This window comes from Suricata suricatta, chromosome X, assembly GCF_006229205.1.
Source record: "Suricata suricatta isolate VVHF042 chromosome X, meerkat_22Aug2017_6uvM2_HiC, whole genome shotgun sequence".
NCBI lineage: Eukaryota > Metazoa > Chordata > Mammalia > Carnivora > Herpestidae > Suricata > Suricata suricatta.
Window position 1 is genome coordinate 52140009 of NC_043717.1, and position 23809 is coordinate 52163817.

General features: G+C 38.7%; 1 protein-coding gene across 5 annotated transcripts in view; it reads left to right on the plus strand.

Annotated features, from left to right (window-relative positions):
* The window catches only part of TAF1 (TATA-box binding protein associated factor 1), an 85396-nt gene that overhangs the window by 53049 nt on the left and 8538 nt on the right, over positions 1-23809 (plus strand). For 3 of the 5 annotated variants that reach the window (XM_029929871.1, XM_029929873.1, XM_029929874.1), the window contains exons 33-34: positions 22723-22790; positions 23124-23240. In XM_029929871.1, the coding sequence (XP_029785731.1) occupies positions 22723-22790; positions 23124-23240 (185 nt within the window). Of the gene's footprint in view, positions 1-22722; positions 22791-23123; positions 23241-23389; positions 23396-23809 lie in introns of all 5 variants that reach the window. The other 2 variants (XM_029929872.1, XM_029929870.1) reach the window with 1 other exon arrangement.

Consider the following 23809-nt stretch of genomic DNA (forward strand, 5'->3'; position numbering starts at 1 on the left):
AGCTTAATAAGTTACTCAGATTTTGCATTTGACTTCTCTGTACTTTCACATGTTTCACATTTCTTGCCAAATTATTTTATATCGCCACCCACCCCCCACATCTATCTTCAGGTACAATTATTGATGAAGGGAGATACACCACATTATACACATGTTACTTTATTTTTTATTGTTTCTAATTAAAAATTTTTAAGTTTACTTAATCTGTTTCGGAGGAGGAAGGGACACAGAATCCCGGGTAGGCTCTGCACTGCTAGCACAGCTGATGTGGGGCCCGAACCCACAAAATGGTGAGATCATGACCTGAGCTGGAACCAAGAGTCAGACACCCAGCCGACTGAGCCATCCAGGTGCCCCGTAATTACCTAATTTTTTAAAGCATGGGGGCTGATGAGAGAGGAAACTAAAGCCAAGAGAGGCTTGATAGTTTGGGAAATAGGAATTAATGAGCTTATAAGTTTCCTTGAGGTCAGAGAAAATGAAAAAACAGGACAGATAAAAGGCTATGATAAGAAAGTAGGATATTGGAATTGAATCTTTCAGAAGTGAATATTTTCAGTAAAGATAGCATTCTGGATATAGCCTTGGCTGTGTTTGGCTAGAGGTGCACACTATTGGCATGAAATTTGGAAGGATTTTGGCTGGATGGTACATGTGAACATTAGAGTAACCCACCGTGATGGGGAGGGATTTGGAGCCAAGAGGACGACTGCTGCCAGGTGTGTAGGTGCTTGGCGAACGTGAGAGCGCTCATGATGGTGAGCAGAGCTCTCTTAACTCACGCGGCCTGCAGGGGCCGGGCAGGTAACGTAAAGGAGTACGGCCGGCCGGTTGTGGGCTGTAGTGAACCAGATTGTTGTCCTGAGGAAATGGGTATACAATACAGTGTTGCTGGGTATTCTTAATTTTTCAAGAGAAGCTGAAAATGTGGATTTTTGTGGGCGACATTTTCCAATTTTTACATATTCACAAATAACTTTAAATTGTTTTAAAAATTAATCTGGGCTGAACAAAAACATCTATCTGTAGGCCAAGTCTGGCTCCCAGACAGCTGGTTTTCAACCTCTGGCATAGTAGAGAAAAAGTCTTAAGATAGGGGGAATTTTTTTCCCATGAGGGAGTAAATAGGATTTGGCAGCAGCAGTGCACAGTCTAGAGGCTGACTTTCCCCCCTCCGAAACCAGTGGGTAAGAGTATAAGAATCTTCTGACTAGGGCTGTGAGAGTTACTGGTGTCATGTGATATAAAATGTGACCTCTTTTGTACTAAAAGGACATCAGTCATCGAGCTGAAGACTACATAAGAGAGGTTTCTTACTATCAGGTACCCTACACCAAATAATACTTTTGTTTAAAATTTTGTTGGTTTGGTTCAATTTCAACATGCTTCTGTTCTTAATTAATAGTAATAGAGTCCACAAGGGTCTAGTCCCTACTGTAAAATTTTTACTTCAAAAAAATTTATTAACCACAGTTAGTAGAATGGTGTATCTAGTTAACATTATCTTGACTCTTTCCATTCAGATCCCTCACACATAGTACCACACTATATATTAGCATATTTTTATAGCATTTTATATAACTTTATCAACTTACCCTATATTATCATATATATAGGTGTGTGTATATAATATGTGCATATAAGGTATATAGCTACACTAAGGTTAGGCTCATTAGGACACAAGCAACACTCGTTATAAAACTGCACCTGGAAGGGTGCAGGACATGTCAGAGGACTGTCTTGTACTTAAGCGGTGGTGATGGGCTACATGCTAATAATAGAGTTCAAGCCCTTACGCCTTCCACCTACCATGTAGGTACTGAGTCAACCTTAGAGCCTCTCTTTTTGTTGAGGTAACATTTGAAAAGAGCATTAATAATCAGGGAAACCCAAAACTTGGGATTGGCACTATTTGCAGTAGTCTCAGAAGGCGTACAGCATTCCATGTCTGTGAAAGGAGAGGGGCATGTAGATCAAGAAATCCCTTCTGGGGACGCCTGGGTGGCTCACCTGGTTGAGTGTCCTATTTTGACTCAAGTCATGATCTCACAGTTTATGAGTTTGGGCCCCATATTGGGCTCTGTGCTGACAGCTTGGAGCCTGGAGCCTGCTTTGGATTCTGTGTCTTCCTCCCTCTCTGCTCCTCCCCTACTCGCATGCATGCATGCACGCTCTCTTTCTCAAAAATAAATAAGCATTAAAAAAAATCCCTTCTGAAAAACACAACCCAAACTTTTTAGAATAGCCAAGCTATTTATAATATTCATAATATTTCTTTTCCCAAAGAATTTTCTAGCAGGTTCCTCCTCTAGTGCTCTTCAAGCCAAAACTCAACTCTAATGAGAAGCCATCTTCAGGGTAGGGCTAGGATAGGTAGATCCTGTGTCCTAAAACCTGAGACCCTGAAGTTGTAGAATGCTCAGTGGGACCCTCAATCTAGATAAGATACAAGATAACTTTACAAAAAAAGAAACATACAAAAACCTGGGAAGGGTTTCTTTCTACTTTTGTTTAAGTAACTCCCAACCCTGTGTGAGCTCTGATAGTTCTGTTTATAGGACCCTTTGTGGAATCTCATCCTATACATGTGCAGGTTAGTATTGAGCCAAAAACACAAGGGAGCCTCTTTGCAGATCCTAACTTATTTTTCTGTGGAGCTTCCTCATTTCCAGTTCTACCCTACAATTTCCAGCTGTCTTGGCCTCAGATACCAATATTGGTCTCTGTGGCCTTGTGAGACTGCTGTGCCTTGCTTGGGTAGAAAATAGAAAGCAGCAGCCTCTTTTATTTTGCTTCTCCTGGGGATCATAGTCCCACACTTGTTGCTGGTCAGTGTTTGAAAACACTGGTTTCATAGCAGGCCACTAGCAGTTACTTCATGTGGAAGGTCTTCTGATTCTGTTTGTGGTGTTTTCTGACCTAGAGAAACTTACTTTTTTAAAGTGAAGTATATGGTCTTTAATTTCTTAATTAAAAGTATATTTTATTAATATAAAAGCATATTTAATTTAATATACAGTGTTACATTAGTTTCAGATGTACAATATGATTCAAACAGTTCCATATGTTTCTTAGGGTTTATCAAGATAAGAGAGCTCTGTAATCCCCATCACTCCATCCCCAAACCCCTCTCCACTGACAACCACCAGTTTGCTTCCTGTATTTAAGAGTGTTTGTGTCTTTTTTCATTGTTTTTCTGTTTCTTAAATTCCACATATGAGTGAAATCATATGGTATTTGTCTTTCCCTGGCTTGTTTGGTTTAGCATTATACTCTCTAGGTCCATCCGTGTTGCTTCAGACAGCAGGATTTCATTCTTTTTGAGGGCTGAGTACTATTCCATTGTATGTATATACTACCATCTCTTTTATCCATCTCTGGATGGACACTTGGATTGCTTCCATATCTTGGGTATTCTAAATAATGCTGCAGTAAACATAGGGGTATATATATCTTTTCAAATTCATGTTTTCATTTTCTTTGCATCAGTAGACACATGAAAAGACATTACTAAAATCAAAAACATAAAAAATAAGTGTTTTGTTGAGGATATAGAGGAAAAGGAACCTTCATGCACTGTTGGTGGGATGCACATTGGTGACGTCATTGTGGAAATAGTAATGGAGTTTCCTCAAAAAATAAAAATAGAATTACCATATGATCCAGGAATTCCACTATTAGGTGTATCCTCAGGGAAAATGAGAAACTTCATTTTTATGTAGTAGTTATATTTTTTTTTCGGGATTTTATTTATTTATTTTTTTAATATAACAATTTATTTTTTTAACATATGCAATTATTTTCCATCATTTACAATACAGTAGTTGCAATGACACTCCAAACAGAAAAGCAAAGTAAAAAATCAAAACACCAACTTCTATTTCATGTAATTAGACTTATACAGAAATTAGAAGGTTAAGTAGTTATATTTTTTAGTCTTTTCCTTTATGAGTTCTATCTTTGGCATAGTTGTTTAAAAGCTCCCCTATGCCTAAGATACCAAACTATATTCTCTTCTAATACATATCATATTTAAATATTTGAATGTTTATAGATTTTAAAAAATAGATTCTATGGTATGAGGTAAATATCTAGCTTATTTTCTTTCCAAGTGATTAGCCAAAGGGTCCTAAGTTCTATTTATGGAATAGTCTGTGCTTTCCTACTAAATGAAATGATACATTTATCATATGCTAAATTCTTATATATGTATTCTTGAACCTATTTGGGGGTTTTTATTCTCTTTCATTTATCTGTTTGTCTAAGCTGCACTATTCCACCAGATAGTATCACTGTGATCATCATTCAGACATTATAATTTTAAATTCCTTGGCTTTCTTCGCTCAATTATCAAATAAACTCCAAGATCATTTTTCCTACATTCTAACTTGACCCCAAATAAATAGCATTGAAATCTTATTTAATGATGGAGTAAGTTGGAAGCATGTTTATTTATAATATTACATTTGTGTTTCTTCATTTATTCACATTTTCTTTTATTCCTTCAATAAAGGCTTCTAGTTATTCTTTGAATAATTTCTAGGTACCTTTAGTTTAACTTATTCCCACACATGTATTTTATAGTTTTTGATGCTATTGAGCATCTGTTTTTTGTTGTTGTTGTTAAGTTTATTCCTAAACAGTTTAAAAGTTTTGCTGCTATTGTACATATGCTGGGTTTTTTTTTTTACCCCTAACTGCTTATTAAATCTGAAGTTTTCAGTCAGTTTGAATATGAGCAGATGATTATTATTCATAGATTAATATAATACTTAGTATTTATATTTCCAGATACTAGTTTCTAAGTCTGTCCTTTGACACTACTCTGTAAAGTTTGGCCAGTAGTAAATGAAAAGGTTCTTTTTTTTTTTTAAAGTGTCAGTGGCCTTCCTTAGATTGGGGCAAGATATAGGTATTCCTGTGTGAATGCTAAGTCTCTCACATCATTGAAGAGAATAAAATCTCTCTCAATCTGGCCTTAGCCTCTTGCTGCCTTTCTTGCTCTTTCTCTTCTTCACAGCCAGACTTTGGTATTGTTTTTTGTTTTTGTTTTTATTGTGGTAAAATGTACACAACATAAAAATTTTGCCCTTTTAACCATTTTTAGGTGTACGGTTCAGTGGCATTAAGTATGTTCAAAATGTTGTGCAACCATCACACTATCCATTTCCAGAACCTTCTCATCATCCCAAATAGAAAGCCTATATCCATTAAACAGTAATCCTGTTCTGCCTTCCCTCAGCCCTTGCCACTTTCTGTCCTTTCTGTCTGTGAATTTGCCTCTTCCAGGTACCTCATGTAAGGCGTAGCGGTACATAGACTATTTGCCCTTTTGTGTCTGACTTATTTCATCAAAGTTCATCCTTGTTGTAGCATGATCACAAGTTCATTCTTTTTTTATTTTTTTAATGAGTAGGTAACATCTCTCTCCTGGTCTTTGCCTACCATTCATGCCTCGTTCAGCCTCAGTCTGGCTTCTGCCTTGTCCAGCACACCAAGTAAATTCCTATTCTTGGCCTCACCCTGGTATTTTACATCACCGAACATTCTTTCCTTGAAACTGGATTATAATCATTGGCTTCATAACTTTCTTTTAATGTTTTATTTATTTTTGAGAGAGAATGAGTGGGGGAGGGGCAGAGAGAGAGGGAGACACAGAATCTGAAACAGGCTCCAGGCTCCAAGCTGTCAGCACAGAGCCTGACGTGGGGCTCGAACTCATGAACTGCAAGATCATGACGTGAGCCAAAGTCGGACGCCTAACCTCCTGAGCCACCCAGGCACCCCGTGTATTATAATCATTGACTTCATAACTTTTAGCCCTTATATTTCTCCTACCTGTTAGATTGTTCTTTTACATCTCCTTTGCTGAATGCTCTTCTGCCTGTTCCCCTAACTTCAACAGCCACCTCTTTCCTGATAAGTCTCAATTTTGTTCTGAGCAAAGGTCTATATTCCCATCCCCCTGCTGAACATCTCCTCTTGGATGTCCCAGTGGAACGCCAAACATCCCTTACACTGAATGTTCTTCTGTTCTTCTCTGTTCCAGCTTTTCTCCCTCCGTCCTTCACTCAGCTCATTCACTATTTCCAGTCTGGGTTTAATGGGGTCACTAGTGTCACCCAGTAGTTATACTAGAAACTTCAGGGTTATTTTTACTTCTTTCCCTTCAAGAAATCTCAAACTTCCAATATATCACTAAAGCTCTCATTATGTTTTGTCTGCATTATAACAGTAAATAGTCAACCATATAGTTCCAGCCTCTAGACTTACTAACCTGGCATTCACATTCCTGTCAGATAGACCTTTTTTAAAAGATAAAAAAATTCATTTTTCTTATAAAAAGTCAAACAATATGGAAATATATAAAATTAAAAATTAAAGCTTCTGTCTACCCTCCTACCCCCATCTCCTGCAGTTGGATTCCCCAGAGGTAACCGTTTCAGCATATATCCATTCCATGCTTTTTTCTATACCTGTACAAAGCATGTTTAATGAATTACACAGTTTTTTTAAATATATTTTTTACAAGAATTGCCATTTTTATAGATAATTATTTTGTAAGTTACTCATTGCTCATAAATATATTGTTAATTTTTTGAAATCATTTTAGATTCAAGAAATTACAGAAATTATACAGAATCCTGTGTACCCTTCACTCATCTTCCACCAGTGGTGACATCTTACATAGCTTTAGTTCAGTATCAAAAGCAGGAGATTCCTTTGGTACATTACCATTAACTAGATTATAGACTTTGTCCAGTTTGCACTTTTTAAAAAGAAATCTAAATTCATTTGTGTGTGTGTGTGTGTGTGTGTGTGTGTGTGTGTGTGTGTGTGTGTATGTATGGTCCCATGCAGTTTTATGCCATCATGTAGCCACCACCTTTCTGTTACTACCAGAAAACTCCCCAGTGCTACCTCACTGTATCCACATCCCCCACACGCACCTACCACTGTCTTGTCCGTTGGCAACCGCTTATCTGTTCTTCATCTTTATAGTTTGGACATTTGAGCATGTTAATATAAAAAATAACACTTTTTGAGATTGACTTTTTTCACTAAGCATAATTCCCTTGAGATTTCTTCAAATTGTTGTATGTATCAGTAGTTCATTTTTCCAAATTGCTGAGTAGTGTTCCATTGTGCCAGAGCTTGCTCAAGCATACACTCATGAAAGATAGTCAGGTTTCCAGTATTTTGTATGGTAAATAAAGCTGCTGTGAACATTTGTAAACAGGGTTTTGTATGAGTATAAATTTTCATTTCCCAGGGATAAATGCCCAAGAGGATGATGGTAAACGTATGTTTCATTTTGTAAGAAACTGCCACACTCTTTTCCAATGTGTCTGTACCATTTTGCATTCCCACAAGCAATATATGAATAATCCAGTGTCTCTTTAGTATTTAGTATAAACACTGTTTTTTCTTCATTTTAGTCATTGAGGTTTTACTTTGCCTTTCCGTAATTGCTATTGATGTTAAACATCTCTTCATATGTTTATATGCCATCCATATATTGAGATATCTATTCATTTCTTTGCCCCAGTTTTAATTGTTCTGTTTTCTTATTAATGGGTTTTGAGGGCTCTTTATATATTTTAGGTACTTATTCGTTACTAAATGTAAGACTTTTTAATTTGCATTTTTTTAAATAAAACCAAAAATTTTTTGAAGTATAGTTGACATGTTATATGAGTTTCAGGTTTATAACATAGTGAATCAACAATTCTATACGTTACACAGTGCTCACCACAATAAGTGTAGTCACTACCTATCATCATAGAACGTTATTAAGTATTACTGATGGTATTTCCAATGCTATACTTTTTATCCCTGTGACTTATTTATAACTGAGTACTGGCAAGGATGTAGAGAAAAAAGAACTTTCATGCACTGTTAGTGGGAGTGTAAATTGGTGCAACCACTGGGGAAAACAATAAGGAGGTTCGTTGAAAGGTTAAAAATTAGGGGCACCTGGGTGTCTCAGTCGGTTAAGCCTCCGACTTTGGCTCAGGTCATGATCTCACATTCGTGGATTCGAGCCCCGTATTGGGCTCTGTGCTGACAGCTCAGAGCCTGGAGCCTGCTTCAGATTCTGTATCTCCCTCTCTCTCTGCCCCTCCCCCTCTCATTCTCTGTCTGTATGTCTCTCTCTCTCTCTCTCTCTCCCTCCCTCTCAAAAATAAAACATTAAAAAAATTTTTAATGAAAAGTTAAAAATAGAAATATCATACAGTCCAGTCATTCCACTGCTGGGTATTTACCCAAAGAAAATGAAAACACTAATTTGAAAGGATACATGGACCCCTGTGTTGATTGCAACATAATTTACAATAGCCAAGATATGGAAGCAACCTAAAGTTGGTTTATGTTTTATCCATCAGTAGATAAATGGATCAAGTACCTGTATGATTTACAAAGATTTTTCTCCCAGGCTGTGTCTTCTCAGTCTCTTGACACTATCTTTGGAAGAATAGGAATGTTTAATTTTGATGAAGTCCAATTTATCAATTTTTTTCTTTTACGGAATGCACTTCTGGTATATCTCTAGGAAGTCTGCTTAACCACTAGGTCACAAAGGTTTTTTTCTCATATTTTCTATTCAAAGTTTGTAGTTTTAGTTTGTCACATTTATTTATTTATTTAAAATTTCTTTTATTAATAGTTTATTGTCAAGTTGGTTTCCATATAACACCCAGTGCTCTTCCCCACAAGTGCCCTCCTCCATGATTGTCACCCCCCTTCCCTTTTCCTCCTCCCTCTTCAGCCCTCCATTTGTTTTCAGTATTGAGTCTCTCATGATTTGCCTCTCTCCCTCTCCCTAACTTTCTTTTCACGCCCTTCCCCTTCCCTAACCTTGTTTGGTTTCTCCTGTTAGACTTATGAGTGCAAACATATGGTATCTGTCCTTCTCTGCCTGACTTACTGCACTTGGCATGACTCCCTCGAGGTCCATCCACTTTGCTACAAATGGCCAGATTTCATTCTTTCTCATTGCCATGTAATACTATTGTGTATATATATCACATCTTCTTGATCCATTCATCGGTTGATGAATATTTAGGCTCTTTCCATGATTTGGCTATTGTTGACAGTGCCGCTATGAACACTGGGGTACATGTGCCCCTATGCATCAGCACTTCTGTATCCCCTGGGTAAATCCCTAGCAGTGCTATTGCTGGGTCATAGGGGAGTTCTATTGATAGGTTTTTGATGAACCTCCACACTGTTGTCCAGAGTGGCTGCATCAGTTTACATTCCCACCAACAGTGTAGGAGGGTGCCCGTCTCTCCACATCCTCGCCAGCATCTATAGTCTCTTGATTTGTTCATTTTAGCCACTCTGACTGGCGTGAGGTGATATCTCAGTGTGGTTTTGATTTGTGTTTCCCTGATGATGAATGACGCTGAGCATTGTTTCATATGTCTGTTGGCCATCTGGATGTCCTCTTTGGAGAAGTGTCTGTTCATGTCTTCTGCCCATTTCTTCACTGGATTACTCGTTTTTCGGGTGTGGAGTTGGGTGAGTTCCTTGTAGATTTTGGATACTAGCCCTTTATCTGATATGCCATTTGCCACTATCTTTTCCCATTCTGTCGGTTGCCTATTAGTTTTTTTTTATTGTTTCCTTTGCATTACAGAAGTTTTTATCTTGATGAGGTCCCAATAGTTCATTTTTGTTCTTGAGTCCTTTGGCTTTGGGGATGTGTTGAAGAGGAAATCGCTGCGGTTGAGGTCAAGGAGGCTGTTTCCTGCTTTCTCCTCTAGGGTTTTGATGGTTTCCTGTCTCACATTCAGGTCCTTCAGCCATTTTGAGTTGATTTTTGTGTATGGTGTAAGAAAGTGGTCTAGTTTGATTGTTTTGCATATTGCTGTCCAGTTCTCCCAGCACCACCTGTTGAAGAGGCTGTCTTTTTTTCCATTGGATACTCTTTCCTGTTTTGTTGAAGATTAATTGGTCGTACACTTGTGGATCTAGTTCTGGTCTCTCTATTCTATTCCATTGGCCTATGTGTTTTTGTGCCAATACCATACTGTCTTCATGATGACAGCTTTGTAGGAGAGGCTAAAGACTGGGATTGTGATGCTTCCCATTTTGGTTTTGTTTCTCAATATTACAGTGGCTATTTGGGGTTTTTTGTGGTTCCATACGAATCTTAGGATAGTTTTTTCTAGCTTTGCAAAGAATGCTGGTACAATTTTGATGGGGATTGCATTGAATGTGTAGATTGCTTTGGGTAATAATGAGTGTGTCACATTTCAATCCATAATTCACTTTGAATTAATTTTTGTATATGATAAGAGGTTTCAGTGGAGGTTCATTTTGTTTTGTTCAGTTGTTCCATTTCATTTGTTGAGAAGGCTATTCTTTCTCCATTGAATTGCTTTGAGCACCTTTGTTTCGAATCAGTTGAGCGTGTGGGTCTATTTCTGGATTTATTTTGCTTATATTTGTTTTGAGAGAGAGAGACAGAGAGAGTGCTGTTTAGGGGCAGAGAGAAGAGGGAGAGAGAATCCCGAACAGGCTCCACACTGTCAGCACAGAGTCCGATGTGGGGCTCAAACTCACAAACTGCCAGTTCATGACTTGAGCCAAAACCAAGAGTCGGACACGTAACTGACTGAGCCATCCAGGTGCCCATATTTCTGGATTTATTTTGTTCCATTGACCTATGTGTCTGTTCCTCTGCACTGTACTTTGCTTACGGTAGCTATATAGTAAATCTTGTCATCAGATAGATTGATTCTTCTCACTTTATTCTTTTTTTTTTAATGAAAAGGAAGTTTGTGTTTGTGTTCAACAACTAAAAATAGTGAAGTAAAATATGTAATTCATATTCCAATAGATTCAATTGTGGGAGACCTTACAATATATTATGTAACAGGTCAAATCCCACATGTCAGAATGAACTATTTAAAATACTACTTAAGATTTCCATCAGTGTAATAACTTCAGAGAGGTTATTTCTTTTAAGGCATTATAGGCAAACATGAGGTACCTGGAATGGTCTCATAACATCACCTTAGGGAGGGGGAGACTGTCGTTGAAATGGACAAGAGGAACTTCCAGAAAGCTCCTCCAGTTCCAGGGCCATACTTGCAAAGTGGTGAGAGAGAACCAAATGCCCCATCAGGAGGCTGTGGACATAAGTCCCCAGGGAGTACGGGCCAGGGAGAACTTGGGTACAGGTAGTTGCAGAAGTTTCTGGAAACCAGCACGAAAGCTTGAAGACCTGCATGCTCTACTGATGTCTGATAACAGCCCATGGAGCTCTAGCTTTACCAGTGGATGCATTTGTTTGATCATTTTATATACTCTGTTTCCTTTCATGTCATCTTTCTCTTGTCCTATTTAGTTTCTTCTCTTCAGTGTATACTCCTGCTCATAGCTGTGAAATTCTTACTCTTGTTCTATTTCTTATTTTTTGTTAATCATTGGCAGTTTCCTACTACTTATTTTATTAACCATAACCACACCGTCACTGTTTCCTGTTACCTCTCTGCTCTCAGACTCCTGTATCTTTCATTTATAATAATCTGCCTTCACAAATGGATTGTTAATCATGTTTCATCTTCTTTTCATCCCTAATGTGTGTGTTTTTGTCTTCTCTGTCATCTTGACGTTCATTGCCTTCTATTCCTTATCCAATTCGTTCATCACTTATTCAGGTTTTTATTTTACCACCTTCTAGTATTTAAATCCTTTTTCCCCTCCTCCCAAATTAATTACTTTTCCTTATTCATCTATTAATGTTTTCACCCTAAGATATTTTGAAAATTATTCTATTTTAATAATATTCAAGGATATTCTTCCTTTTTCTCTCTGTTATTTCAGTCTCCCCCACTCCCATCTTTTGTTTTTGTTATTGTGACTTCCTTTCGTTCTCTGTCATGTCCACGTCTCTCCTTTCCTCCTCACTTCCACTATCCTCACAACTCTTCTGTTGATTAAATCTTTGGTTTTTAATTCATGTTTCCATTTTTCCATTTACTGTAATAACTTTATTTTCTCCTTTTTGGTATATTTTTGGGGTTTTTTTTCATTTCTGTATTTTCCATTGCTCTACCATCCAATTTCTTTCACTTGTAAGGGCTTTCTGATACATAAATTACACAAATTTATATCTAAGCTTTAAGACATTTTGTTACTCCTATTAGGGAGGAAATCCTTTTCCTGTCCCCTTTATTTTGGCTATGGGGGCATGCAACCCAAGCTGACAAAAGAGAGTTGAATGGGAGACAGAACCCCAAATTTATTCATGTGTCTGTGGGAGCTCACAAAAGTGTAGCTCATGAATGGCTAAGATCAAGAGCTTATATACCTAACTTCCAAAAAATTGGGAAGGGGGAGAAAAGGCTTCTATGGGAAGAACAAATTGGTTTGCAGGGGAACAAGCAGTTTGTATTGATTATTGTCTAAGCAGGTGTGAGTAATATCTTCCGTCGTTCTCAAGCTGCCAGTGAAGGGAATTTATAACAGTGTCATTACCAGAAGTTTCTTTTAGTGACATAGGGGAAGCGCCTAGCAGGCTTTCCCTGCCCCTGCATCTGTTGAATCTCAAATGTCTTTAGTTTATAAAGTCATCTTTGGAGAGTCAGCTGGGTCACCACAGTCCTATCTAATTGTTCTGGTAGCAGTTTCTTACGTATAAAACCAATGCTTCTAAATACAAACTTCTTTTTTCTTGATTTCCTAAAATCCCTAATTTAATGTTTTCTCATTTATTCTGACATATATCCTAATATATTTTTTATTTCTTGTGAGGCTTAACTTTTTCCATAATCCTTTTTGCACCTGTGCCTTTTTTTTTTTTTATTTGCACAGTTTTCTTTAGGTTCTTGGCTGCCTTCACTTGCTTTCTTCTTTTCCTGCTCATTCTAGTGAGCTGACTTCCTGGCTGAGATGGCGCTACCTTTGTTCTCTCCTGTTCTGTTTCTAGTTGCACTTGTACCTTCACATTCACTGCCCCTCTCTTTTCCTTTCCATTTTGATTAACCATTGTCTCCCGGTTTTAATTCTCCTTTCCGTTTATTTTAAATATTCTCTTCAATACAGCCTTGTTTTTCTTATTTCTTAGTTCTTCATCCTCTTCTGATCTAACAAACAAGATTTTAGAAACAACTTGTCAAGCTCATTGTAACAAAAGGGTTTAGAGTTTGTTGGAAATTGTGTTAAATTTTATATTATGGTGAGAACTGTCACTTTGTGATGTATAGAATATTATGATTGATGAATGTTTTATGTAGAATATTTTCTTTCTTAACAACTTTCAATAGATTTGTATAATTTTACCCAAGAAATTCTTGCATAGATTTGAGATTATTTTATAGTATTATTATAATAAATCCTAAATTTTCTAAAATTACACTGTCTAAAGAAAATAACTTCCAAAATAATGAGATGTGTTACCAAGTTAATACTTTTCTCTAGGGCTTAAAAAATTTTTTTTTAACATTTATTTATTGTTGAGAAACCAAGAGAGACAGAGCATGAGCATGGGAGGGGCAGAGAGAGGGGGAGACGTAGAATTCGAAGCAGGCTCCAGGCTCTGAGATGTCAGAAGAGCCCTGTGTAGGGCTCGAACTCACAAACCACAAGATCATAACCTGAGCTGAAGTCGACGCTTAACCGACTGAACCACCCAGGCGCCCCCTTTTCTCTAGGGTTTTAAATTTATTTTCAGTGTTGCCCATCTTATAATCAGTGAATGATAATTGCATCTTTTCATTTTCTAGAATGCTTATTCTTTTTTGTTTGTTTACCACACATATTAGGAGCTAAAATGCAATAAAATGTGTGGACGTGATAGTTGGTATAGTTCTAACATTACTGATTTAAAAGCATTGAGCTTCATGATTTTATAGTTTGTTCTACATTTATATTAGCTAACTACCTTGCATAAAGTCAATAATCTCCTTTATATTTATAATAATCACAGATTATTATTAAGGGTTATATTTTTATAATAAATGAATATTAAATATAAAATGATTTCTTTTTGAGAGAGCGCTCAAGTGGGTTAGGGTCAGTGAGAGGGGGACAGAGGATCCAAAGCGGGCTCTGCACTGACAGCAGTGAGCCCAATGTGGGGCTCAAACTCCCAAACCCTGATACCATGACCTGAGCCAATGTTGGATGTTCAGCTGACTGAGCCACTGAAGTGCCTTTCTCACTTTATTCTTTCTATAAATTTTCTTATTCTTTTGCCTTCTCACTTACATTTTAGACAAATCTTTATATATACAGAGAAGCCTTACCAGGATTTTGATAAGAATTGAGGTAAACCTGTAGATCAGTTTTGGGGGAAATTGACATGGTTATTGATCCTGTCTTATTTTTAGTACATATTAGATCTCTCTCATTCTTTTTAATGTATCCGAAAGCATAGATATATGTATCAATTTATTTAACCATCCCCCTTGCTGGGTATTTAAAGTATTTCTATAATGCTGGCTTGTAAACCTCTTTTTACTGTTTTTATATTTCACTGATACTGTGCACTTATAGGAGTATTTCTATGGGAAATTTCGATATATGTTCTAAAATCGTGTTCTAAAAAGTTGTGAAAAACAATAGTGAGGAGAATGCCTGTTTTCCTACAACCTCTACAACATTGGAATTATCAGCATTTAAAAATCTTTGCCAATGAAATTATTTCTATAAATTCAAATATGTAACTGAAATGAAATTTTTCCATATTAAAAATTACATGCTCATTAAAAAAAATCAAACCATACAGAATTATATAAAGTGGAAAGGAAAAATCTTCCCATCTTTCTTCTTTCTCCTTTTCCCATCTTGTTCTCTAGAGTGGCCACTGTCAGGTTTTGTTTTTTTTTAGAGTCCAACAATATGTTTATTTTTTTTGCATATAGTTTATTGTCAAGTTGGTTTCCATATAACGCCCAGTGCTCTTCCCCACAAGTGCCCCTCTCCATGACCATTACCCCCCTTTCCCCCTCCCCCTTCAGCCCTCGGTTTGTTTTCAGTATTCAAGAGTGTCTCATGATTTGCCTTCCTCCCTCTCCCCAACTCTTTTTTCCCTTTCTCCTCCCCATGGTCCTCTGTTTAGGTTTCTCCTGTTAGACCTATGAGTGCAAACATATGGTATCTATCCTTCTCTGCCTGACTTATTTCGCTTAGCATGACACCCTCGAGGTCCATCCACTTTCCTACAAATGGCCATATTTCATTCTTTCTCGTTGCCATATAGTACTCCATTGTGTATGTATACCACACCTTCTTGATCCATTCGTCAGTTGATGGACATTTAGGCTCTTTCCATGATCTGGCTATTGTTGAAAGTGCTGCTGTGAACACTGGGGTACATGTGCCCCTAGGCAGCAGCACTTCTATATCCCTTGGGTAAATCCCTAGCAGGGCTATTGCTGGGTCATAAGGGAGTTCTATGGATAGTTTTTTGAGGAACCTCCACACTGTTTTCCAGAGTGGCTGCATCAGTTTACATTCCCACCAACAGTGTAGGAGGGTGCCTGTTTCTCCACATCCTCGCCAGCATCTATAGTCTCTTGATTTATTCATTTTAACCACTCTGACTGGTGTGAGGTGGTATCTCAGTGGGCCACTGTCAGGTTTGATGTGAAGCATCCTGGACCTTTTTCTATACATACCACATACTTTTTTGACAAGAGAAATCACATATTTACATTCTGTTCTACAGTTTTATTTTTTCACTTGATAATGTATTATGGACAATTTTTAATTCATGTAAGTATATGATCTTGTTTAAGTAAAATGTCTTCATATGTGACTCAGAAGAAAAAATAGCTAAGGGCACCCAGGTGGCTCAGTTGGTTAAGATTTCGACTTCGGCTCAGGTCATGATCTCACAGCTCGTGGGTTCAAGACCTACGTCAGGCTCTGTGCTGACAAGTGAGACTGAGTTTGGAGCCTGCTTCGAGTTCTGTGTCTCACTCTCTCTCTGCCCTTCCCCAACTTGTACTTTCTCTCTCTCTCAAAAATATATAAACATTAAAAAAATTTTAATGTCATTGGAGAAAATAAAGATTATTACTTATTAAGAGAAAAAGGAGATGCAAGATAAAAGAGGCTTTCTTTCCACCCTTGAGTTTCTGCAGTGTTGTTTTGAGGCATCGCTGTGGTGCCAGGAGAAACCAAACAAATCCTGACCATGAGGGATACAAATCAGCGTCGACTTCCTCCATGTTTATTCTTTTTAAGCCATCGTAGTTGGTATCATGCAGAGTTGGGCCTCGAGTACAGATAGAAAAATGGCCACAGGTAGACTTAGCAGCCTAAATCCAATAAGTGCTTTCTGTAAGCTTTGCGTGGCAGGAACCATGTCTGTCTTATATCCCGGGTGCTTATGGTAGTGTTTGGCACATAGTAGACACTCAGTAAATATCGGTTGAGTGAACTCATGGCCAGAAGTGGAGCTGCAACAGCAGGAGAGAGTGGAGAGTGGTGCTGCAGAAGCGATGGGATTCGAGTTTTTAGGAAGAAGTAAGTATTAGTTGCAACCAGAACACAGGGCTTGCAAGGTCAAGCATGAAAAATGGTCATCAGATTTGGCAGTTAGCATATCACTGTTGACTTGAAGAGAGCAATTTTCATGAACTGTTGTTTAGCACTGCTTCATTCTCGGACACATTGCTACTTTCTCTACCGTCCCTTAGTACGCCTTCTACATTATTGAAATTGTGAGTCTTTGTATGATTTTCATGAGGCCATGAAAGGCATCAGGGGCAAGGACCTGTCTTGTTTTTGTTTATTCTGTTTTGTTTTTCAATTTTTATCTTTGTATCATCAGAGCCTCACAGTGTACTTGACTTAAAAAGGAAGAGTTAAGGCCTATTATGAATTTTACTCTGCAGGAAAAGGTGTTTTGAAGTCACTATGTGGTTATTTTTCCAATGGCTGTAGAGATATCAGGTGACTGTTTAGCCAAGGCTGTGTTATATGTTTTTAAAAAATATTAAAAAAAATTTTTTTCTGTTTTGTATTTATTTTTGAGAGACAGAGACAGGGTGAGCAAGGGAGGGTCAGAGAGAGAGGGAGACCCAGAATCTAAAACAGGCTCCAGGCTCTGAGCTGTCAGCACAGAGCCTGACGCAGGGCTCGAACCCACGAACCGTGAGATCATGACCTGAGCGTAAGTCAGATGCTCAACCGACTGAGCCACCCAGACACAACTAAAAAATATTTTTTAATGTTTATTTTAGAGAGAGTGTGTGCACGTGAGAGAGCACACACAAATAGGGGTGGGGCAGAGAGAGGGAGGCACAGAATCTGAAGCAGGCTCCAGGCTCTGAGCTATCAGCACGGAGCCCAACACAGGGCTTAAACTCGGGAATGGTGAGATCATGACCTGAGCCAAAGTCAGTAGCTTAACAGACTAAGCTACCCTAGAGCCCCCATATGTAATGTTTTAGGTTGCTGAATGGAATAGTGGTTCATTTGGGAAAGAAGGAAGCATTTTCAGGTTCTTTTCATCAGATAGGTCCTGAATGTAAATCCTACCCTTGTTCAGTGAGATTTATTACCCCAGTTCCCTTCTGGATTCTGAGTGAGGTTCTGTTACTCTAGTTTGAGAGATCAGACCTCTTGGAAACTAAACATCTTAATTTGCATTTGATCCACATTCTAAGTAATGTAAAGAGCCTAGCAACAGTTTGAAAGATTAGATTTACTTCTCTTTTTACCTTTTCTGGACCTAGTTTAAGATAAATACCTAAGAATTGAGAAAGTCCAAACTCAATTTCTTTGGGATTTGGGGACTATTGCATAGTTTCTTTAGGAATTAGCTGTGTGGATTTCTTCTCTTTTTTCCTCTTTTTAAATCTGGCACTGATTTTTTTAAAGGAGCTTTCTACTGCTACTGGGATTTGATTTGATTTTTTAATTTTAATGATTCACATTGGAACACATGCGTATCCCCCTGCACCATTCACTGTCAAGATAATCCTTTATGCTTGTTTTGGCAGAGGTTCTCATTTTCTTAAGAGGGAGGTTATTTTGGGGATCAGTGGAAAGATTGTCAAAGGATATATGAGCTTCAGAGTGAGCACAAATGTCCTTCTCTCCTTGGTTGAGCAGGACTGCTCACCAACTTGCCTGGTATTTTCCCTGAGACCTTTCAGGCAGCAATAATGCTCATTCTCCCTCTCTCACCAGAACCATGACGCTTGCAACTGTCTTCTCACATCTCTACAGAAGTCAATTACCTTAGAAATGACAAAAAGAATTTTCTTGATTTGGGTGGAAAATCAGCTTTCCGAAGCTGTCATTGGAATTACCACTATTTAAGGACATTTGGATTTGAATTCTATATGATTCTGTAGGTTACTGCCAATCCTTATTGGAATAAGACCAAGTATAGATATATTTCTTTGACAAGACATTTATAATTGCATTGCTCCGATTTAAGAAGAGAGAAAAGCAAAAGTCTATTTGGAAAAACATTTCTTTTTGTAAACGGGTAGCTTATTTTCCTGTAGGGCACAGTGATAATTCATAGATGGCCTTATCTTTCATTCCTTTTTGTGTTGTTCTGGAAATCACCCATTAAAAAGTTAGTTCTGGTTTTCTGTGTTGTGACCCTTTGGCAACTAGGAAATTGAATTCACTTTCCACTTACTCCTTTTCCCCTACGATAGCTCCAGCACCTTTATTATTCCCACAAAGACCCTGTTAGTTTGTATGTCTCTTTGCTGGACTCCTTTTTTCGTCCTAGGCTGTGAAGCCTACTGCCAATCCTGCCACTTACAGTAAGCTCCTGATTGCTGCAGGATAGAGAGCAATATCTTTAGCTTTCTGGAAATGGTGTGGTTATAAACCCTTTTGAGAGTCTGATGAACAACCGTGGATCTTCCACCCAGAAAACTGTATGTTACATGTAAGATTTTGTTTAGTTTCAGTACATTTCATGGATCTTTTTATCTCATTACCACCACATTCAAGAATTCCTGGGATAAGAAAACATCTGCGTACCTTCTCTTTTTGGGGTGGGTGTACATTTATTTATTTATTGAGGTGTCTAGACATACAGTGTTATATTAATTTCAGGTGTACATCACAGGGTTTCAACAATTCTATACATCGCACTATTCTCACTGTAATAGATGTGGTCACCTTCTGTCAGTGTACAACGTGATTATGGTATTATTGACTGTATTCTCTGTGCTGTAGCTTTTATCTCTGAGACTTACTTATTTTAGAACTGTACCTTTATACCTCTTAATCCGCTTCACCTGTGCCACCCATGCTCCCACCCATCTCCCCTCTGGCAACCACCAGTTCTCTGTATTTAAGAGTCTGTTTGTTCCTTTGTTTGCTTGTTTATTTGTTTTGGGTTTTTTTTAGATTTCTCATATAAGTGAAATCATATGGCATTTATCTTTCTCTGTCTGACTTAGCATTATACCCTCTAGGTCCATCCATGTTGTTGTAAATGGAAGTATTTCATTATTATTATTTTTTATTATTGCCTTTCCTCTTCTCTTTTTTAAAAAAACATTTTTAACATTTATTTATTTTTGAAAGACAGAGACACAAAGAGAGCAGGGAAAGGGCAGAGAGAGAGGGAGACACAGAATCTGAATCAGGCTCCAGGCTCTGAGCTGTCCGCACGGAGCCCGATGCAGGGCTCGAACCGACAAACCACAAGATCATGACCTGAGCTGAAGTTGGGCACTTAACCAACTGAGCCACCCAGGTACCCCAAATTTTTGCTGTATTTTAAAGAAGAGCATTGAGATGTTAAAGGTTTAGGTTTCAAAACTGAAGTCGTGTAAGGCCTACATTCTCCATGCATGCGCTGGAATTGTAATCCTAAGGCACGTCCCCATAGGTAGCATTGTCAGCATACCCTAAGCATACCATAAGCAACAACCGGAGGTATTGTTGCATTGGCTTGGAGAAGGAGGGCTGCGGCCTGTATGCAGCCTGTTTACTTGAGCATCCTGTATTGCTATCAACAAGAGCAAGCTTATCTGAGAAATTTTGCAGTCTGTCTTTTGCAGTATTTTGAGGACTAGGCTACTGGTGGCCCTAGGAGATTAGAGCCTAGAAACTTGAGCTGTGTGCTTATCACTCAAACTGTCCTTGATGGTGAGCCAGCTCTGACTGGCTGTATGTGTGTCCTAAATATGTTGATGGAGGACTTTATTTTCTTTCTAATTTATTTTTGTTTGGCACAGTCAGCTTGTGTAAGGATTCAACTTTGAAAGAATTCATGGCCTGTCTTATGATAATCAGAGTAGGTGTGGCGTGAAAGTTGCACATATACACATGGTGTAATTTTTAGCCTTTGCATCCTAATAAATACTAAGTTTAATTCAGGGATTACCTCGCCTGTGAAGTTTTTCCTAATTCCTTTTCTTTTCCCCTCTCACTTCCCAGAATTGGCTACTTCTTCCTCTGTGCCTCTACTAAACCCTGTATGAATTTTTTCACTTCATTCTATTGCCCTATTTGTTTATATTCTGTCTCACTGTAGTAGACCTTAAGTATATGGTCTGCATCTTCCTCATTTCTGTCTGGCACATAGAAAGTATTCAAAAATGTTTTAAGAATGGGGGCACCTGGGTGGCTCAGTTAGGTAAGCGTCTGACTTCGGCTCAGGTCATGAGCTCGTGGTCCGTGAGTTTGACCCCCACGTCGGGGTCTGTGCAGACAGCTCAGAGTCTGGAGCCTGCTTCGGATTCTGTGTCTCCCCCTCTCTCTGCCCCTTACCTGCTTATGCTCTGTCTCTCTCTGTCTCTCAAAAATGAATAAATGTTAAAAATTTTTAATTAAAAAATGTTTTAAGAATGAATGAACAGGTAAATGAACAGTATATTAAAGAATATTAAAGTTAAGGATTAAAAACTCAGATGACTTCAAAGGCCCAGGCATAAATGAGTTCAGCAAACCTGGGCTGGTGACCTGCAGAATACGCCCCTTATCTAAAAGGGGCAGCTGCTCCCCAGCCCCAGCCCATTGGTGCTTTGCGGGAATGATGACTCTGTGTGGCCACATCTTTTAATTTTTTAGGAGAAGCCAGATATTGGGCTTGAAATTTCTCAATCATTAAATGTTGTCAACTAAGTACAATTTTTAAAAATTTTTTATTGAGGTATAATATGCATACAAAGAAGTGTTTATGTTATAGGTGTATAGCTCGGGCTGTCTTCACAAACTTAAATTATTTTTTTATGTGGGCTAAACAAAACTGGATTGACTTGCCAGCCACCAGTCTGCAGCTTGTGACAAAGGCCATATGTGGAACTGTGTAGGCTACTTAAAAATGACCGAATTGGGAGGTGCGCCTGGGTGGCTCAGTCTGACTCTTGATTTCAGCTCAGGTCATGATCTCACAGTTCGTGGGTTCAAGCCCCATGTTGGGCTCCGTGCTGACAGTGCAGAGTCCACTTAGGATTCTCTCTCTGTGCTCCTTCCCCACTTGCTTACTCTCTCTCTCAAAATAAATAAAATAAACTTAAAAAAAAAGAATCACCAAATTGATAAAAGTGTCACAAAGCAGTATGTAGACTTTATTTGCATTATGATTCAAAGAAATCACATGTAAAAGAACCTTTATGAAACAACTGGGGAATTTAAATATTGACTGGCTACTTAATAATATTAAAGAATTGTGAGTTATTTCAGATGTAATATAGTTTTTTTAATGTTTTATTTATTTTTGATACAGAGAGAGACAGAGCATGAGAGGGGGAGGGGCAGAGAGAGAAGGAGACACAGAACTGGAAGCAGGCTCCAGGCTCTGAGCTAGCTGTCAGCACAGAGCCTGACGCGGGGCTTGAACCCATGAACGTGAGATCTGACCTGAGCCAAAGTCGGAGGCTTAACCGACTGAGCCACCCAGGCGCCCCGGTTTTTTTTTTTAAGTAAATGTAGATTCAACTTTTAGAGCAGTTTAGAGAAAAATTGAGTGGGAGATACAGAGTTCCCATATACCCTCTACCTCCACACATGCACAGGCTCTCCCAACATCAACATCCCTACCAAAGCGGCACATTTGTTATATTTGCTGAACCTACTTTGACACATTATAATCACCCAAAGCCTATAGTTTACATTAGGGTTCATTCTAGGTGTACATTCTGTGAGTTTTGACAAATGTATAATGATACATATCTACCATTTTAATATATGTAGTATATTTTAGAAGAGTCCTCAAAAGGGCGCCTGGGTGGCTCATTTGGTTAAGCAGCTGACTCTTGATTTCAGCTCAGGTCATGATTTCAGAGGCCTGTGATCGAGCCCCACTTCCGGCTCTGTGCTGCATGTGGAGCCTGCTTAAGATTCTGTCTCCCTCTCCCACATGCACACTCTCTCACTCCCTAGATAGATAAGACCTTTAAAGAAAAAAAAAAGAGTCCTCAAGGACTCATAGTAAAACAACTTGTGGATGAAATAAATGAAATGGTACTGGAATTTGCTTCAGAATAATTTGGGAGGAGCATAAAAGTTGGGGTTTAAATGAAACAGGATCAACCCTGTGTTGGTAGTCATTGAAGCTGGGTAATGGGTACATGCAAGTTCATCATATTAGTGTCTCCGTTTTGGTGTGGATTTGAAATTTTCCACCTCCAAAATTAGAGCCAGAGTCCAAGTTAAAGCTGAAACGTGATTTCTTGGATCTAGGATACCGTGGGACACTACTGCTGGTGCCAGAAGTCAATTTCTGGAACTGAAGTCTGCAATGGTCATGGTGTTTTCTTCTGTCTTTTGTAGGGCCCGAAAGTCAGTATACTAAGACTGCCCAGGAAATTGTGAATGTCTGTTACCAGACACTGACTGAGGTAGGTGGTAAAGAGGGGTCCCCTTAGGATGTAGCATCCTGGAATCTCTTTGTTCCCTTGGGTGAGGAGGCCTTCCCTGCCTATCTGATTTTAGATGTAACCTCCCACCCCCCCACCTTCACCCCCCATCCTTCATTTCCTTTCCTGCTTTATTTTCCTGCCTAGCACTAAATGTTCATGACAAACTATGTCATGATTTACTTTATCGTATGTGACATGCCACTGGAAAGAAGCTCCATGAAGACCAGGATTTTTGCCTGCTTTGTTGACTTGCGTATTCCCAGTGCCTAAAACACATGTTCAGTGAATTCACTAATTTTCTTTATTTCTCAGTATGATGAACATTTGACTCAACTTGAGAAAGATATTTGTACAGCTAAGGAAGCAGCTTTGGAGGAAGCAGAATTAGAAAGCTTGGACCCCATGACCCCAGGGCCTTACACACCTCAGGTGAGTTTGAAGAGTAGGAAGTGCCTCTCACAGTTTTCTTATTGGTTTGGGAAATTGGGAGCATGTTAACAGATACATTTACTGAGATACCCTTCTTCTCTGTCCTTCCTCTTCATATGCCTTTCGTGTGCTTTCTTGTCTTCTCAAAGGCTAAGGTGAGTGAGGGCCATGGGTCTTGGTGGCCTTGTTGAATCCAGAAGCAGCAGGTGTGGGATGAATGAGTGGGGTGGGGCCTTAGTTGTTTAGGCAGTGTTCTCGAATACCAGATTCCTGACTGCTATGGCCAGACGTGTCTTCTGGAGTCTCTGGGGTTCCCTTGCCCATGAATTGGGGCTCTAAGACTTCCCTAAAGTGTAGAATTCTCAGTTACAGACATTGGCCACGTCGTCCTGATGACTCATTCCCTCTGAGGCATCTCAGCGTAGCTCAGATGTCACCATTTTCCTGGATTGACTCCCTTCCGTTGTAAATGAAGACTATTAACATTGGTAACGTTCTTAAAGTTACATGTCAAAAGAGTAGGGAGCATGATTAATAAGAAATTTGTAGTCTTTCTGTTCTGTCCCTTG